At 37.2% G+C, this 19,728-nt stretch overlaps 1 protein-coding gene across 1 annotated transcript; it reads right to left on the bottom strand.

Moving 5' to 3' along the window:
• Positions 1–5,799: 5,799 nt before the first annotated feature.
• Positions 5,800–9,314, bottom strand: LOC140246546 (alpha-N-acetylgalactosamine-specific lectin-like). Its single transcript, XM_072325889.1, has 3 exons — positions 9,157–9,314; positions 8,027–8,039; positions 5,800–7,082 (listed from the first exon to the last, which is right to left on the bottom strand). The coding sequence occupies exons 1-3, from the start codon at positions 9,267–9,269 to the stop codon at positions 6,828–6,830; spliced, it is 381 nt and encodes a 126-aa protein (XP_072181990.1). The 5' UTR covers positions 9,270–9,314; the 3' UTR covers positions 5,800–6,827.
• Positions 9,315–19,728: the final 10,414 nt, after the last annotated feature.

Below are 19,728 nucleotides of genomic sequence, written 5' to 3'. Positions count from 1 at the left end.
TTATCCATTTTTATGCCTCCGCCACGAAGTGGTGCCGGAGGCATTATGTTTTCGGGTTGTCCGTCCGTCCGTCCGTCCGTCCGTCCGTCTGTCCTTCCGTCCGTCCGTAATGAATTTTGTGGACAAGGTAACAATCAAAACCTATTGAGATATCCTAATGAAACTTGGCATGTATGTGTATTAGGGGGTGAAGTTGTGCCTATCAACTTTTGGGTGCACATGCTCAAGGTCAAAGGTCAAAAGGTCAAGGTCAAATACATAAAATTTCACTATTTCCACCGTATCTATTGAATGCCTGAAGATATTTTCTTGAAACTTAGTGTATACATGTATTATCCAATTGAGATTCTCTGGTGAAAGTTTGGGTCATGAGGTCAAAGTTCAAAGGTCAAAAGGTCAGGGTCAAATACATAAAATTTCACTATTTCCACCATATCTATTGAATGCCTGAAGATATTTTCTTGAAACTGAGTGTATACATGTATTACCCAATTAAGATTCTCTGGTGAAAGTTTGGGTCATGAGGTCAAAGGTCAAAAGGTCAAGTAAAAATATTAAAACTTCTTTTTTTTCTCCGTACCTTGGAAAATTGTTCAAAGTATCTTCATGGAACATATCGTATATATACATGTATTGACTGGAAGTGATTATCTAGAGAATGTAGGGTTCATTGGGTCAAAGGTCAGGGGTCAAAGGTCAAGTGCAACACTTCAAAATTTTACTATTTCCCTCATATTTATGCAATGCCAGCAGGGTTATTTCATTTTTTACACGTGGTGTATGCATGTGTAACCTAATAGAAATTCTCAGGAAAGTTTTTTTTTTCTTCTTTTTTCATCAAAGGTCAAAAGGTCAAAGATCAAGTGAAAGTGAACTAACTTTTTCCTCCATATCTCGGAAGTGGCTCAAGTTATCTTGAAACTTCGTACATATGATGCATGTTCTACCTGAAAGTGATTATCTTATGAATTTTAGGGTCAAGGGCCAGATGAAAATGGTAACAATTTACTATTCAATTCAGAAATTGCACTTTTTCTCCACACCTGTACCTTGAAAATTACTCAATGCCTAAATGTATGAATGGGTCAAAGTCAAGTTAAAGTCCTTAAATCCCTAGATACATGCTCTCCTATTCATCCAATTAAACCTAGGTCAAGGAAGGTGAACATTCTTCACATTTGTGACAAACTTGTCATTTCAATATTTTGCCAATTTTGTGAAAATGTAATCACACATTGTCCACATGTACTATCTAGACCTATCGGGAAAATCATGCATTATGGCGGAGGCATACCAGTCGCCAAAGCGACATTTCTAGTTTAGTAAATTATATAAATTTATGCGTGAAATTTATATTTTCACCTGTAACTCGATTACAAAAACTGAAGGATTGCTACTAAATTTTTGTGTCAGAATTCCTTTACACACATCGATCAATTTTCATGTAAAAATATAGCACAATTAAAATCAATTTCTTTTGTGTTTATTGTTTTGTTAATTTGTTAAGTATTTTATTGTTTTTTCGACTTTTTGTTTTCCATTGTTTTTTGACCAGATTTTGTTGCAGACACTTTTCCAACCTTAAATACATTAGAATTGATTAATTTCAATGATTAAAAGTGGAAATAATCTAATTTATATCAATTTAACCCCTCCCCCCCCAAAAAAAAAAAAAACAACCACAATTTGCATAGGATTTGCACACGATGTCGTGAAATTGAGCTGTTTTGGGGTCGACATGCATATATGCAAATCATTACATAACTTCAGAACTTCAATGTAAAAAGTCATGACATGACGCGGCACCATCTTTGCGCGTTGCGGAAGCATGGCACGAAATGTCAAGGGGGACCAATTTAACTCCCCCCCCCCCCCCCCCCGGGCTATTTAGGCCGGGCTATTTAGGTAGATGATAGAGCCGGGAAGCGTGTTTTTTTAGACGGCACAGATTGGGGAAACTAAAAATCTATCGGGGACCCTATCCCTAAACCTAACCCTAATCCTAATCCTAACCCTAACCATCAAACCCTAACCCTAACCCTAACCCTAACCCTAACCCCAACCCTAACCCTAACAACCATAACCGAAAACCCTAACCCAACGTTTTTCCCATAGGTTTAACACGCGCCATGCCCCAATCTGTGCCGTCTTTAAAAAAAAACGCAGCCGGAAAGGGGGGGGGGGGGGGGGGCTCAACGGCCCTCCTCCAGTCAACCGCTCGATTGCGACGAAAATTTTGCACACATATTGCGTATGACGTAATCTAAAGTACCATGAAGTTGATTTTGCAAAGAGTTATCATTTATGCTAAATTATGCAATTTATGCATAATGATGCATGAAATCTGACAGTTTGGTGTAAATCACTAAATAAAGCTCGAAGCAGGCACAATTTTTATGTTAATATTTTTTTTTGTCTTTAGCAGGTGTAAGAGAAAAAAAATTGTGCCATCAGAAAAAAAAGATCTGAAGTATTTTCAATTTCTTATGTATTTCTTTTTTTTTCAACTTTATGTTTTTCATTGTTTGTCGATTAGATTTGTCCGCGACATTGTTCCAAACAAGATAATACATGTATGTTATTAATTGATTATAATCAATAAAACCCCAAATAATCATGCCTTTATGAAATTTGCCTGTAAGCACAGTTTACAATAAATTTTTACACAAATTCACGTTTTTGAACCGCGGGCCCGGGCATTGCAAATTTGGTGTCAAAAGATGCGGGAGACTTGAAAGAAAAAAAGTCATGAAACGTCGCGGCGATAGCTTTATGCGATAGCGATACATCGCGCGGAACGTCGGGGGGGGGGGGGGGGTGGGGGGCTTGGAGGCCCCCCGCGACCTAGTTATGGTTTAACCATCAGAGGATTATTCTCCCATTAGTCCATGGGCCAGGCCAGATATTGGTACCATCTGAGGTGGCAAAACCTTTTTGGTGTCATTTTGTTTGTCGGGCATAGATATGCTTATCAAGCTATGATAGCATTTCCAAATGAGTAGCTTAGTCATAGTAAATGAATTTTTAACCAATTTGGTCTTGTTGTTATATCCCTATACTTCTGAATCGAAACTAACCGCTATACAAAGAAGAGCACTGTCTTCTGTACGTTCCATAGAGCTGTAAAATGCAGCTTTATGGTATGTTCACAGGTGTTCTATTGTAAACGCAGTGCGCTTAGTTTTTATTCAAGGCAGCGAAGGGAATATCCAAAGGTTATGATGTCCACAGCGCTTAGTCTTTATTCTAGACAGTGAAGGGAATATCCAAAGCGTATGATACAGTGTATATCCTTTTATCTAAAAACAACAATAACAACAAAAGCAATTCCTCGTGAATTTTACCGTATCTTTCAATTATTTATCATTTTCCGGCAAAAACGCTACGGTGAATAGCTGATACCACGCCAATGTCGCTTTATTTCCCTCCAACAATATAAGATAATGCAAAAACAATGTACCGGTACACTACGATACATTATAATGAATGATATTGTAAATGAACAGAGTGATTTTTGTTTAAAACTGATGTATTTGTTGATAGGGTAGTATAAAAACATTATAGGTAATCCCTTTTATGGGGAACTTTAGATATGACAACGGTACATTGGTCTAGATAAAGACTAAGCGCACCGCGTGACAGCTGTGGACATCATAACCCTTTGGATATTCCCTTCGCTGCCTTGAATAAAGACTAAGCGCACCGCGTTTATAACAGAACACCTGTGGACATACAGAAGGCAGTGCTCTTCTTTGTATAGCGGTTTAGTTTCGATTCAGAAGTATAGGGATATAAAAACGAGACCAAATTGGTTAAAAATTCATTTATTATGACTAAGCTACTCATTTGGAAATGCTATCATAGCTTGATAAGCATATCTATGCCCGACAAACAAACTGACACCAAAAAGGTTGTGCCACCTCAGATGGTACCAACAACCCATTTTTCGGGTCTTGGCCCATGGACTACATATACCCAACTGGAGTGCTGCGTGTTTCCAACCTGACGGGGGGAAAAAAAAAAGAGGTATGTATGCCACATTGAGATTGATATTGAATGACAATTATATCAGATTTGATATCAAAAAGAAGGTCTGGTTCAAGAAGTATGATATCCATTTGTTCTAGAAATATGATATTCAAGTAATTTACTTGGTGATATTATGGTGCGTTCATGCCACAAAGAAAATCTCACGAATCACGTGATTTCACGTGATCGAAGATTTGCCACTAGAGAACTTTCAAAACCTGCTTATGTACGATGTGCTCATCATCGTTCCTACATACAGGCTGATCTGCCGGCTGACTGATTTGAAAACTAAGGCCCGAATTCACGAAGGTGGTACAAATGAAACCATGGTTTAAACCATGGACAAAAACCATGGAATGCCACGTGTCGCATGGGATATTTCGCTACGAAATCAGTAATTTCGTCGATGAAATGATTATTTTTTAAAGAAATGACAACATTTTGTAACTAAATGAACATTTCGTCCATGAAATGATAATTGCGTTAACGAAATAGTCATTTTGTCGACGAAATGACCAATTTCATAACGAAATATTCCGTGTGACACTTGGCGCTCCATGGTTTTTGTCCTTGGTTTAGACCATGGTTTCTTTGTACCACCTTCGTGAATTCGGGCCTAATAGTCTTGATCCTTTACATTGTGCCCCCCCCCCCTTGTATCCGAAAAGGGAGAAAATAGAATCTAATATATGCATGAGGTGAGTGAAGGCTTTCTAATTTAGCGTGACAGTCAAGTCGTACACTGATGGTCTCCTTTATGTACGCAAGTCAGTCTGCACAATTGGAATATTCGATTTTGAAAAACATGTAACTAACTAACAGAACAAAAAAAAAAAAAAGTAACGACAACAAACCCCAAGACATATGTTAGCAATGTGTTGGAAAGACGTATGTCGGATTCAATATTCATTATATTAACACACGCAGACATACAGACACACACATGCACACACACACACACACACAGACGCACACCCTAAAAGCACACTTTCGCAAGCGCAACACTCACACAGACCTATTAAGGCTGTAAGGGGTGGGGATAGGTGACTGTAAAAGGTACAACCTACCAAGCTTTATACAGGGCGTGATGGCGTTCATGGTCGTTTTTAGTCAAGGATTTAAATGAAATGATTTATATTCTTACTTAAACTTCACGCTTCCATGGTCATTCAAATTGGTTCTCATGAAATTGTTATTCTTTATGTTGAGGGAAACTTTATGTCTGTACACGTGCAAAAGTATAACAGTAGCCCAAATCAGTAAAACTATTCATTACATACAACGTATACAAGCAAAAGTGACAGACACTTAATAAAATATTTTCACTTACAAAAGGCTTCCGAGAACATGGGTTCTTGAGGATATATGTATATATACATGTATATATATATATATATATATATATTTGGCCAATGTTTATATACCTTAAATGTTGACTTGGGTTTTCACCTTTTACCATTATCTTTTCCACCAGTCAATGTGCGTTTTATACATACATAGGTCTACATAATTATACAGTGCACTTCCGTTATAACGAACACGGTTATAACGAAATAGCATTACAGGCACCGACGTTATCCCCTCTATGTTTCATATTGTTTATTTGTTCGGTTGTAACGACACTTCGATATAAAAAAAAAACAAAACAAAACAAAAACAAAAACAAAAATGCGAGTCGACTGTGAGGGAAACTGTAAGACCTAATATGTTGTTTTCTCCAATAACTTTGTTACGATTAATATTGTGTCCTATGTTGACCCCATGCAACCGTATGGTAGGCCTACAGGTCTGATTTCCGTAAATATACACCATTAGTAGCAATCTGTGCAGTGTGACATAGTATACTCCTGGGAAAGACAGGCTCTGCGTTAAGACACTAGAAAGTGAAGCGAGAAATCGTTTTATTTCTTCATCCAACTTTTATTTTATTGTTGATGACCATGCACTAAGCTTCACCCCTACTTCTATTCAGACTTGAAACACAAGGAAAATACATGTACAATACTAGAAAGCACTAACTTGGAGGGTACAGACCTCTCCAAGCCAGCAATTACTCATTTCTACCTGCGCGGCGCCCTGACGGAGCAGAGCATTTGTTTACCTCCGGTACGGCTTGAACTCCCAAGTTAATTATCCTTTTATGAAAACAGAAAGAAAAAAATCGAATACACTGTATAAGAAAAAAAAACCCTCTTACAACAAGGTAATTCACAAATTCCTTACAGTTTTGCTCATATTTCTCTAATTGCTATCCTATAAAACAGAGAGAAACCAGCAATACAATTGTTACGTAATGGGAGCTAGTTAGTATAATGAGGTAGTAGAAGAACACCATCTCACAAGGTAATATTGGCATGTCAATACGTCTGCTAATCATATTCCAATATCATTGTGCGTAGCTTTGACATAATTATTCCTCTTACTGTTCCTCCTTTTCACCGGTACATACATGTAGTTATAAAAAAGATTCACGGGAAGCAATAAGAAATTTTATTGTTCCATTGGGCCTTTACACTACAGCTGTTTTCATGTACATGTTATTGTATTGATTAAGAGCAAAATTGATAAATCAAATGAGTAGAAATCTAATGATAAATTTGCAAATTCGTTTCTTGTGACATGAAGATGGTTCTCTTTATTATTGGACCTCGTATAGACCTACTGACATTTCACTGTATCATGAAATAATGAGGAAAGTCTCTACAATATGCTACTAGATGCATTAGTATAAAATATGCCTACTAAATGTTGACCGATTGTACGACTGTGTATTATACACTCAACGTTTGTTTGTGTGTTTATGGGTCTAGAATACGCGCCGGTCCTTTGCAAATGAAGTGACGAATTGTGTCGGAGTTACAGTCTATATCATTCCATTCGTTACGACTCACATGGGCCAAGCCTATTTGCACACAGTCTTCTTGCCCCCTATAGTTGTCTGGCTGATTGGGTCTCCAGTTCTGGTAGGAGGCATTCGATCCATCGGACCACACGAATTCCCCCTCCTCGGCGATGTCGTTGATCCCGATCCAAAGTCTCACGCCCGACGTCGACTGTCCAGCCAGAGACAGAATGCAGGTGCATTATGGGAAGCCGGAAGTAGCGCAGAGGGATTGGGCAAAAAATCAAGTGAGACAGACAAATCACCGTAAAAGAACAGAAACCAAACCAAAACTTTAACCAAAAAAACGAACAAAACAAAAACAAACAATACAAACGACGCAGAAACAACCAAACACGTATTTGAAGATTTCTTTAATGAGCGTTCCCTCATTCTCTTAAATAAGACATACTATGTATGCAAAAAAAAAAAAAAAGAGAACACGCTAAATTCATTTCTTTTAGGAAACTTTTGAGAGTCAATGGTCTCGCGCACATTTTTGATGGAATATTTTGGAAAACCGTCAATTCCCAAGGGTCGGAGGCTTATATAGCGAGGGGGGGGGGGGGATGGAAGGGGTAGGAAGGATATGCCTCCCAAACCCTCCAATTCAAGGAAGCTTTTGCATTTTAAGAAGCGAAATGAATATATCTCGTATTTATCATATAACATTTGGGAAAATATCAAAGAAATTTACTGAAGGTATACGGGAGAAGGGTGTAAATTAAAACATGTGTGAACTATTGAATTTCTTGGAATTGATGTGACATATCTGGTTTACACTTTTTGATGAAATTTTCGAAAATGTGTCAATCTCCAAAATGTACTTAGTATATGAAAGGGGACCTAACGGGAGGTGAGGGAGGTCCGGGGTGGTAGGGGTGAGGGGTGAGAGAGGGATCCCCCTTCCACGCTTGTGAGATTTTGCATGTTTGGAACTAAATGCAATAATCTGGGTGGAATGTTTGGACAGTTTCCTATTAAAAAAAAAAATCCACATTTCAGAAATGATAGGGGTGGGAGGGGTGACAAAATGATAAGTTTGCATCCTCCGTATTTTCATGGAAAAGGGGGGGGGGGCAACTGTCCCCCTGCCCCCCCCCCCCCCCCCCCCACCCGATCGATGTCCCTGAGAACGAGTGATTGTGTGAAAGGATAATGTATCCTCTGCTGTATTAGGCCTATAAGTGTGTGGACCTGCATGCATTCATTCAACCTCGCCTGTATTGACCTAGCACAATTGGAAAACTGGCGAAGTCCCGGAAATTATCTAATCTACAAAGCATAGATATTCACATAATTATGTAAATTTTAGTATAAACCGAAGAATATTATGTTGGTCTCTAAGAATAGATTTGACATCGCCGAGGTTGATTGCCTATAAATATCATACACATAATCTTTTTCCTGCAGCGTATTTTTAAGGATTTGCATTTTTTTTCTTGCGAAATGTTATAAATATGAAATTAGAATAATACAGTAACAGTCAGCATTGAAAAGAACAAGAAATTATTTCTCATCTGTACCACTCTCTCTCTCTCTCTCTCTCTCTGTCTATCTCCTTGTTCAATTCAATTCCATTGATTAAGTTATTCTACTGAAATGATTTTATTTCCGTATAGAGTTAAGGTAACATACTACTAACATGAGTACAGAATTTCATATCACACAAGATTTCAATAATATTATAATATAACACAATCATTGCATTTCCTTCTATTTCAGTAAATGAACTCCGTAAGCGATTAAAATTATATTGTTTTAAAACTGAAATGGTAATGATAAATTCACAGGAAAAGCTGTGCTTGTAAATAATTGAATATCTTTTCTACTTTCTATTACTTTGTATATAATTACCATTTGAATATATGAAGAGATCGCTTCCAAAAGGCGCTAAATCTATCATTTTCACTGGATTTAGCGCATTTTAGAAGCAAGCTCTATACATTGCTAAGATATATTACATTGGTAATGTTCACTACTTTTTTAATATCAAACACATGTAGTACCAAATACACAAGCCCCCACCCCCCCCCCCAAAAAAAAAAACAAAAACAAAAACAAAACAAAACAAAACAAACAAAAACAAACAAAAAACAACAACAAACAAACAAACAAACAAACAATAAACAAAGCAAAATCAAAACAAAAACAAAAACAAAAGCGAGATAGTTACAGTTAATGACATCAAAAAACATGTGGCAAATAGAAGAATCTATCACTTCTAACTTGACGTAGGACCCTACCTGTAACAATTCCCGTTGAATTCTGTCCAGTACGTTGGGCAGATCGAGCCCGCATCCACCCGGAGCGAAGCAGCCAAGAGGATCCCGGCGAGTATAACCAGTGCGCGTGCCATCCTGGTCCCTGGTCTGAGTGTGTGCTTTGGAGCGGCTTCAATCAAACAGTGAACCAGATTGATCGATTGCCTGGTCATTTATAAGAGCCGCCAAACGCCCCTTTCCACCTAGTCTAGCCGCCGACGTATTTTTAGCCAAGATCAGTCCTTGATTGCCAGTCAATAGAGGGCGCGACGGTGTGGTTGGTCGATTGACTAAAAATACGTCTAGTAAGAAACCTCCGAATAGAGGTGTGGAACCGGGCGTGGCAAGACAGTTGCCATTCTTCAATATCGAAGTTTCATTGGCTGAGCACCAATGTCAATCAAAACACATTGCAGAACCCGACGAAATTCTAGTCTACTCTCCTAGGTATGATACAGATTGTCTTTCAGTTAAAATAGAATTTCCGTGTCTCTTTCACATTATTATAATATTTTGTCATTCTTTCCCATTCATTTTGAGGTGTACGACATCTTACCTTATATACTTAATAAGAGAATGATAGAAGTCAATGAAACTACATGCATTTGAAAATTCATGAAGGTTCTGCACGTGGAAACTACCCAAAAATTACTGCCGAATGCAAACCTCTCACTGTTGCTGTAAAGTCTACGAGGTATTCACTGTGTTTATTGGTTTTGAAAGTGAATTTTTTTTTTAATGTGAATTTTTCTTATTGGTAATTTTTTCACTTTGAAATACTCTATATTTTCATATCAAATCTATTAACCCATTTGCTAAACAACAATAAAATCTGCAGTCAAGACAACAATCTCTATTGTAAAGGACCATTAACATTGAACAAGCATTTCACATGTGATCACACTGTCACATAAGAAAACCGGTCCGTGGTACATTTCATGTGAAAGGGAAAAGAGAGGATCTGCGACACAAAAGGATTCCTGCAAAGCGAAAGGCCTAGGGAAAATATGGTGCATTCTTTGCAATCACGAAATTACGAGACGCCAGTCCTACAGAAGGCCAAGACCCCGTTTACAGTGCGGGGCTGGGCCGAGCCGCAGCCGAACCCAGCCTCAATTGCGGGGCCGAGCCCCGCAATTTTGTCCGTTTACACTGCCGGGCTCGGCCAACTGATCTCCCCTCTAACTGGATGTGCGGACGTGCAGTGATTGGCCTATTCCGCGCGGAAGTCACCGGAAGTTGTACAGTCGCCATGTTTGTTCCCCCAAAAGCGAATCCGGAGACGGAGAAAAGTACACGCTAATCACGCCGATCTGTACCGTGAATTCCTAATTTTACTTCCTTTACTCCATTTTTCAAGTGGATGTGTCATGTAATGAGAAGTTGAAAATGCCGTCATGCGCTGCATTTGGTTGTACCAATCGGGATGACCGTAGGAACAGAGAAAAAGGTGTTACTTTTCACAGATAAAACATTTTTAAAAAGCCCCATTTTTGTTCTCAGTCCCATCTATTATGTTCAAATATGTGTGCGTTCTTGAATTAGTCATTGAAAATATCCCGTTAATGTGTCCTAGTTTATTATCATTATTATGATTAAAAGCATGTGAAGTTAATGTAAACTAATGTTAGAATATTAATGTGCTGCATGACAAGAATTGAAGGCTAAATATGTAATTGCTCTTTTGTGAGCTGCGATTCCCATAATGTTAATTACAGTCATGTATTCAATACGCGTGATTACATGTTGAACGCGATCTTACATTTTACATTCTTTTCAACCAATCAGATAGCATATGCAATCAAAATCCATGTCTTAGAATGTAATTGCTGCTTGGTATATAAAAGAAATATAGACTGTTTTGATATTCGAGTCATGGCTGATCTTATAGGCTCGCGGGGATCTCAGAGCCACGCTATGACCCGCGGCGCTTGCGCTCTCTGTATGGGTCATAGCATGGTTCTGAGATCCCCTTGGGCCTATAAAATCAGCCATGACTCTCATAGCCGTCTATTTTCTATATTATATATGTGTAAGGGTACAAGGGCAATAGAAGGCAAAGTTTTGACCAGTGCAAGTCATCACCACTAGTTTCCAATGTAAATCCTTTACATAAATATGCAATACATCAGTTTTTACGCAATAATACCTGTTTTTTGCCTCTTAGAGGGGAGATCAGTGGCTCGGCCGCGCTTTTAATTCATACCTTTCAATATTTTGTCGTAGTGGCGCTCTGCTTGTAAACAAACGCAATTTGGTATAGTCTGGTTTTCAGAACCTTTGCCAACTGGATTCCGTGGCGACGAAGTCGCCGTTCGGGCAAAGGCCTTTGCCGAAGGAAAAATCTTTTACAGGACAAATCCACCTTAAACTATACTAGCTTTCGACGTTGAGGGAGTTAATATCCTGAATAGCGAAATAGTAAGGGCAGAGGGTTTGGAAGCCAGACTAAAATTGGCCGCGCATTTGGCCCAGTTTGCGTTTACACTGAGAAATGGCCGGGCTCGGCCGCGGCTCGGCCGCGGCCGAGACCACCTCCAGAGCGAGGCCAACTGCGAGGCCACTTGGCCCCGCATTTGGCCTTTTGCGCGTTTACACTGAAGCGGGACTGGGCCGAGCCGCGGCCGAGCCGCGGCCGAGCCTCGCACTCTAAACGGGGTCTTAATGATGGCGGTACAGGAATACTAGTAAAGGGAAGTCGATGCTGATTAACATTTTCTACACAAATAATTATGTAGATGAGGATATCTCTTCTGTCCATTCGGAATGCATGCCTTTGCAGAAAAAAATGTGAATCTAAATTGAATAACACCAACAAGTATGTGGATGATGTACAAAAAACGACATGTTAAGAAAGTGGGGCGCAAAATGCAAAATCTATGACTCAGTCCAAAGCGCCAGTCAAGATCCGTGTGGCTTAATTGAAGCGTCTGGCACCGTTTTCACCATAAATATTCTAATTAGAGGAAAGCCATTGTTGACTACGTAGATACTTATTTGTTCAGATCTGTAAGAAATAAACTCTTCCCATCTGTCGTGACAGGATTTTATTAATACTGTGTTCTTTCATTTTCTTTGTCGAAGGTATTCGAAGGATCGTTAATCCGAAAACAAAATACAGCTCACGATTCCGAAAATAAAATGAACTTCTTTTAGAGACCGAAGACTGTAATATTTTGTTATTGTTACTCCAAGGTTCCACAATTATCTTTTTCTCAAATTACTTTGTTTTGGTAATGCAACCTTATTCTCTGTTACCAAAGAAAGAGATATGTTTATGTTCTTTTCGAAAAATGAGATAGAATTTGAATTGAATTGATTATAACAAAAGGTATGATATTACGCAGTGAAAATTGAACGAGAATAGGTATTATACACCAGAGATGTGGAAAATAAACACCCCGATACAATGGAACACAATCGTACAATTTGCAAATTGCATTGTTAATGGAAACATGAACAATAATGTCCCTCTCCGCCGTACGCTCCCATAGTCATCTATGACATCATTATGATGAGCCTTGCATGACGTATAAATAGAAACAATTATTACAAGAGGCCACCTACGGGCTCCCCCCCCCCAAAAAAAAAAAAAAAAAAAAAAAAAAGTTACGCATTACGCGTAAAAAGTTACGCATGTACTGATGATTATCCTCTGAAAGACTACTATGTACATCCTTGATCATTATCAGCCCCTTCCCAACCTCATAAAACTAATCTACAGAAACGATGACACCTCCCCCCCCCCCCCCTTCTCAACAGTCCCGGCTTCTCAACAAATGAATATATTTATGTTCGGATTAACGAACCCTCATTGTGGGATTGACGAGGCTTAATTCATGCTAGAATTAACAAACCTTATTACATTTTTAGATTAATTAATCACTGGAAGACTTTGTTTCATTTTCGGATTAACGAACCTTCGGAAAAACGAACGCAATTTCATTTCCAGGCCATCACACCTTCGGAATAACAACCCATGTATCATTTTAGATTAACAAACTTTAGGAACTATGAGCCTTGTTTCATTTTTCGGAATATTGAAACGGTCTAATTTTGAGATCTTTGCGTATAACACAATAACCCTGTTTGAGCTCAATTCCTTCACATAAACATGACGAAATCAGTTTCATCCAGAATATTGCTATAAACAGTTTTTGTTTTTGTTTATAAATTGTTAGACCACCTTGCTTAGAATTGCATTTTTCTCAGTGTGCTATATCAAGAAGTCTCCCATGGGACAGGTGCTTTCAATAAGAGCCATCAAATGACACAGTTGTAAATTAAGGGTGACGAACATGGAGGGCAACGGTGACAAAATCGATTAAGCGTCGATTTTACTTCTTGATAAATAAAGTAAAGTGGTATTACGACTTGAATTACCCAATCATGCTGTGGGATGAATCGATTTCGTCATCGTTGTCGTGTTTTTTTTTTTTTTTTTTTCGATTCGAGGGTCTGAAATACACGAGGCAGCTGTAAATAAAACGTGAAAAAAAAAGACCGAAACAGCGGTGACGAAATCATTCCGGCCTAAATGTATATGGTTGGGAGATGCAAGAACTCATGCCACTTTGCTAAGAATTGCATGCTTGTTAATGTGCGATAGCAAGCAGCTTCCTAAATGAGACATGTCCTTCGGTCTGAGGGCCTTAAGTACGTGAGAAATACATGAAATACATGAAAAGGTTGTGAATAAAAGGTGACAACCATGATGAAATTGATTTGGTCCAGTATATGCTCAAGTACTATAACTTGTCATATCACTTAATAATTGCAAGTTTCTCAATGTGTGATATCAAGAATTTTCCGCTAGGAGACATGTGTTATGGGTTACAGGAATCAAATATATGAGACACGAAAAAGGTGATAACGGTGACGTCAGAACCGTATAATAAATCTCATGTTAATTGGAGGTTATTTGTTACCATCGCCCATTAGGAAGATTGCAAATCTGATATAAATGTTAGTGTACCAATATCAAGGGCGCGAAACTGCTTTCGTCATCCTTGCCGTCTGCTCTCGAAAGTCTAAAGCTGTCCTGCTACCCAATGGGAAATGTCAATTCGGCATGTTAATGAAATGATTTATCGAATAGAGATTGTCTCTTGTTAATTCTTATTCAAAACCGTACATCCTTGGAGCTATATGACAATTTACTATTTCAATTCGACATATTCTGGGAAACTTTTTTGTCGAAAAGTTTATAATTATCAAGAAGTTTATAATTATCAAGAGTTATAACCAAACTACATTAATCATTTCTTTTACGAAATTCCAGATATCGCACATCAAGGAACGTAATACAATGTCTTACAGTGCAATTCATTTACAAAACATATTTATGGTAGAATTGATTTTGTTACCGTAATATTTTATTGACAATTTTTTTTTTTTTTTGTATTTAAAATGCATGTTCAGAACCGCAACATACAATCATCAAAAGATCTCAAGTCAGGTAGACAACAAAATGGTAGAGTTTATCAACACAATGTATCGCATATTGAGATTTGATTTGATTTGATTTGATTTTATTTTATTGTTCCACATTTCAAAACATCAAACATGATACGATCGATTGAACATAAGATTGAACATAGCGTCGTAAATTACAAAAAATACAAGAGAAGACAATAAACAAACATGAAATGTGGGGACCTACTAAAAAGCAAAGCTTGTAATGTATAGGTCCCTGTATATATGAAAGTGTTGGTCTTCTTAAACAACCTAGAAACGAAAACTATGAAAGGAAGGAAAGGGACGTAAAAGAAAAGAGAGCAAAAAGAGCAAAAGAAAGGAATAAAATATACGAAAGCATAGCGAAATACAAAGTAGCCACCTGTAGCGCGTTTACAAGACTCCTTGTCACCCGAGCAACACAGTTACGTAACTGTAAGAATGCGCAAAAACGCACATGATACATAATGATTCATTAATTCAGGAATAGCCTTGACATAAATGACTCAGTAAAAAAAAAAAAAAAAAAAAAAAAAAAAAAAAAAAAAATCTGACAAATACATGTGTCAATATTCTGGACAAAACTGACCTTGCTATGCGATGGAATTGGGATCAAAAGGGTTGTGTCTCGGTGATGGTGATTTTTTTTTTTTCAATGCCTCCGCCACGAAGTGTCGCCGGAGGTATTATGTTTTCGGGTTGTCCGTCCGTCCGTCCGTAATCAATTTTGTGAATAGCATAACTAACAAACCGTTTGAGTTATCTTAATGAAACTTGGCATGTAGATGTATGAGTTGTTGAAGTTATGCCTAACAAAGTTTGGACACACATGCTCAAGGTCAAAGATCAAAAGGTCAAGATCAAATGCACAAAATTTCACTATTTCCCCCTTATACGCAATGCCTGAAGGTTTTTTACTGAAACTTCGTGTATACATGAACTACAAAATGAAGATTCTCCAGAGAGAGTTTTGTGTCGCGAGGTCAAAGGTAAAAGTTCCAGTGAAAATGTTAAAATTGCAAAATGGAACTTAGTACGTATACAGGCACTGACTGGAAGTGATTATGTATCAATGAATGGAGGGGTCATAGGTCAAGGGTCGAAGGTTAAGGTCAATTCCTCCAAATTTGACTATTCTCCTCTTATCTACGCGATGCTCCCACGATTTTTCTTGAAACTTAGTATTGCAAGTATTACTCAATGAGATTCTCTTGGAAGTATCGTGCCGTAAGCTCAAAGGTCAAAAGGTCAAAGATCAAGTGAAAGTGCTAAATTTCACTTCTTCCTTAAATTTATGAAATGGTAATACGTTAAGTAAAAATCTTCGAATCCCCAAATACCCACACTCTTAGACAATATAGCCATTCATCCAATTACACCTAGTTCAACGAAAGTGAATATTCAACACATTTTTGTGACAAACCTGTTATTAAGATATTTTCTCCGATAGGTATTATGTGAAAGTGTCACCACACGTCAAGACACTGTATTTTCAACCTATAAGGAAAACCATGCATTATGGTGGAGACATACCAGTCGTCATAGCGGCATTTCTATGCCTCTTAATGCAATAATTATTTCTACGTCAATATTGGCTCATCTTGATGATGTTGCAGACGAGTATGGGGGTATACAGAGAAGAGGGTTAAAAAAAAAAAATATATATATATATATATATATATATATATATATATATATACATATATATATATATACATTTTTGTTTTTATTTGAGCCAGCCAGCCAGCCAGCCAGCCAATCAGCTATCTTGTCCCCACCCCTCCGTTCTAACGGGATAGCGAAACTGCTTAGATAATGGGGACGGGAGTCCAAGTACGGGGACTTGCGAGATATTTAGAAACCACTCAATGAGATGTCAAAGAGCATTCAATATTCTAAGGGGTATCAAAAGTTTATTTGATGAAAATCGGTTTTGAAATGGCTGAGATATCCAAAAACATTATGAAAGAAAGAGATCCTAATAAATGGCGTGGTCTGTAGTCTTTTATTATTATCACCTTTTTGGATATCTCAGCCATTTAAAAACCAATTTTCATCAAATAAACGTTGAATCCTCCTTAAAATTACATGCTTTTTTCATATTTCTGAAAGCCCACCGCACACTACACAATTTACCGATTCACCGGTCGTAAGACCTTAAGACAAGAAGTGTGACGTCACAGGCTTGCCATTTTCTAGTCGTACGACTGGGTCTTAACGCCAATCGTAGAGGTTCTCTTTTCTTTCTTTCTTTCTTTCTGTTTTTATGTCGCTGCTATATTTCCTCGTCGATAAACCCTATATGTGTCTTCTATTAAAAACATGTGTACAAAAATCGTAACAAATGGGAATCAACTTAGTCTTGCTCGCAGTCGTCCGGGCGTACGGATATGTCGAAGGGTCTGGCGATTAAAGATATAGCTTACCATTTGCAATTGAAAAAAAAACAACAACAACAACATAAGTGCTTTAGTTCTAAAATGTGAGTTAGGGATAGAAACAACCACTGCAAAAATTTGAATCAGTGTAATGGATGCTAAGTACTGTTGAATATACAAAATGTTAAAACAATCATAATAAGAATGTTTCCAGACTAAACCGTCTACAGTTATGGTTTAATGAGAAAAATAGTGACATCTCCCTATTTATGCTTTGTTGGAAAGATTTTATATGGTAGGATGTTTTGTGATACAACTAATCTACACATAGGCCTATGCATCAAGAGTGATATCTTGAACATTTTTAAAATCATGCCCCCAAAGAAAAAGAGGACCTTTAAGGCATAATGTGAGGAGAAGCGGTTGGGAAGGCAAAGACGAAATGAACTGTACAGTCGACTCCCGCTTCAACGAAATTTCGTTATAACCGTGTTTATACTAACGGGAGTGCACTGTTGTTACTTATCTAATAGTAGGCCTAGTAGTAAGTAGTAGTAGTAGAAGTAGTAGTAATTTTAATTATAATAATACATTGTAATAATAGCAATAATAACAATAAGCATAATAATAATAATAATAATAACGATAATAATAATAATAATAATAATAATAATAATAATAATAATAATAATAATAATAATAATAAACAACGGTCCTGGGGGACCTTCACCTAAACTAAGAAAAAATGAAATCGGAACTATGGAACATATCGATTCTCAGTTCGCTTTTTTTTTTTTTTTTTTTTTTGGTCGTTTCTATAGAAAACCACGGATGGCATGTTAAGGAAAACATCCGTCTACAGAGCGGACTGCAGAGTAGTGTTACTTTATTTTCGGATAGCATCCAGCAAAAAGTATAGAAATGATGAAAATATTATGTGTCTTTTCACTTTCTTACTTGCCGCTTACCACCACTATCCATATTTCCTGACTACTGGGTAGTACCTCAAGGCCTTTATGATAATATTCTCTTTTACTCTCTCTTTGGTGAATCAGATTCATCTCCTTTTTTTTTTTGTTTCTGTGAACTACCGCTTATATTCGGGTTTATCATTTCCCCTCTCCCCTTGATGGAGGTCCTGAGGTCAAACATAATTTTCAATTCTTCTGCCTTTATTCTCCTTTTCTACTTGTTTTCCTTTTCTCTCAAAATTTATTTTTCTTGCTTGTGTCATTTATATACCATAATTAAAAATGATTTAACTTTGTATTCCAATGGTTGAAATCAATAAAACATATAAATGAAAAATAACAATATCTTATCAACAGCAGTTATAATGTTTATGAAGAAAAACCTTCACTGTACGCTTTATACCCGATGCTTTCATATGAAGAATTTGTTTGCAAAAACCGATAAGTCCATTTTTGAAGATTTTGAAGTAGGGTCTCTATCAAAAAGTACAAAATAATACCTTTAAAATTATATATTGGTCACCACATATAAAGGTACATTTTTGAAGTTATGGTCAAAAGAAGCATCAAATTTCTTATTATTCTCTTTATTTTTCTTGACCTTTAATCGCAAATATCTCCATTTGACAAATATGGACTTATCGGTTTTTGCAAACAAACTCTTCATATACTCTTTACGTCTCCTTTAACTGCCATCTTGCATGAATAATGCGATGCCATGTGTCAATCTTCAAAGCGACAAGGACACTTATTGGAGGTATTGATAGAAATTACCCACAAAAAAAAAAGTTTCATTTATATATTTTTGTAAGTGTGCATTTGCAACAACCCCAAAAAAAAAAAAAAAAAGGTTTCATTTATACATTTTTGTAAGTGTGCATTTGCACAAAAGTTTTATTAGCTGTCATAATTCTTAATAACACAGTCTGGTGTGTGATGCATAGTGCTGTATGCATGCGAGAAAATATAGGTTTTCCCGTCCAATTTCACTAGATTTGCATTCGATTTAATGATGCGAGCATTCATTTTCGAGCGAATTTGAATGATCACCGAGCTCAACATTCAAAAACCCAAGTAGTTCATTCAATTTAATTTCATCAGCATTCCAATTCCTGATTTTGTCACATAAACGTGTGAACAGCGCGTTCAAATTAAGAATGCACGTGCAACGCGTTCAAATTCGCACCTGCACAGCTGCGATGAACATTAAGGAATTCAAATTAAGGAAAAGGGAAACATTTACAGCATCTGGGCAGTGTTTTCGTTGCTTCTCATGTTCGCCTTGTATAGCAGACGTACATAGCATTTGACAAATATGGACTTATCGGTTTTTGGGAACAAACTCTTCATATACATATATATATATATATATATATATATATATATATATATACATATTATAAATCATATATACACACACACACTCACACACACACACACACTATCACCTTTATAAGCCAGATAATTAAAACTTTTCTTATGTCCACAGATTGGTTTGTCCTATCTCATGAAAGCGCTGTAAAGGTGAACAGTCAGTCTGCCATTGTCTGTTTCAACAATTAACACACAAAAACTTCACTTTTTCTTCACAAACGTGTCACATTTAATGATAATCGCACCATCAGTTTGCAAAGTATTTACAGCATTGTTGATACTATTTACAATACATTACAAAATGCAGCAATAATACAGCAAAGAATACTGGGCTTACACTTCCTACTTTCTCCTAAACATTTAAGGAGAGAAAA

Source organism: Diadema setosum, chromosome 3 (genome assembly GCF_964275005.1).
Source record: "Diadema setosum chromosome 3, eeDiaSeto1, whole genome shotgun sequence".
Lineage (NCBI taxonomy): Eukaryota > Metazoa > Echinodermata > Echinoidea > Diadematoida > Diadematidae > Diadema > Diadema setosum.
Note: the sequence above shows the minus strand (reverse complement) of the source record. Positions and strands in the feature narration are given on the sequence as shown.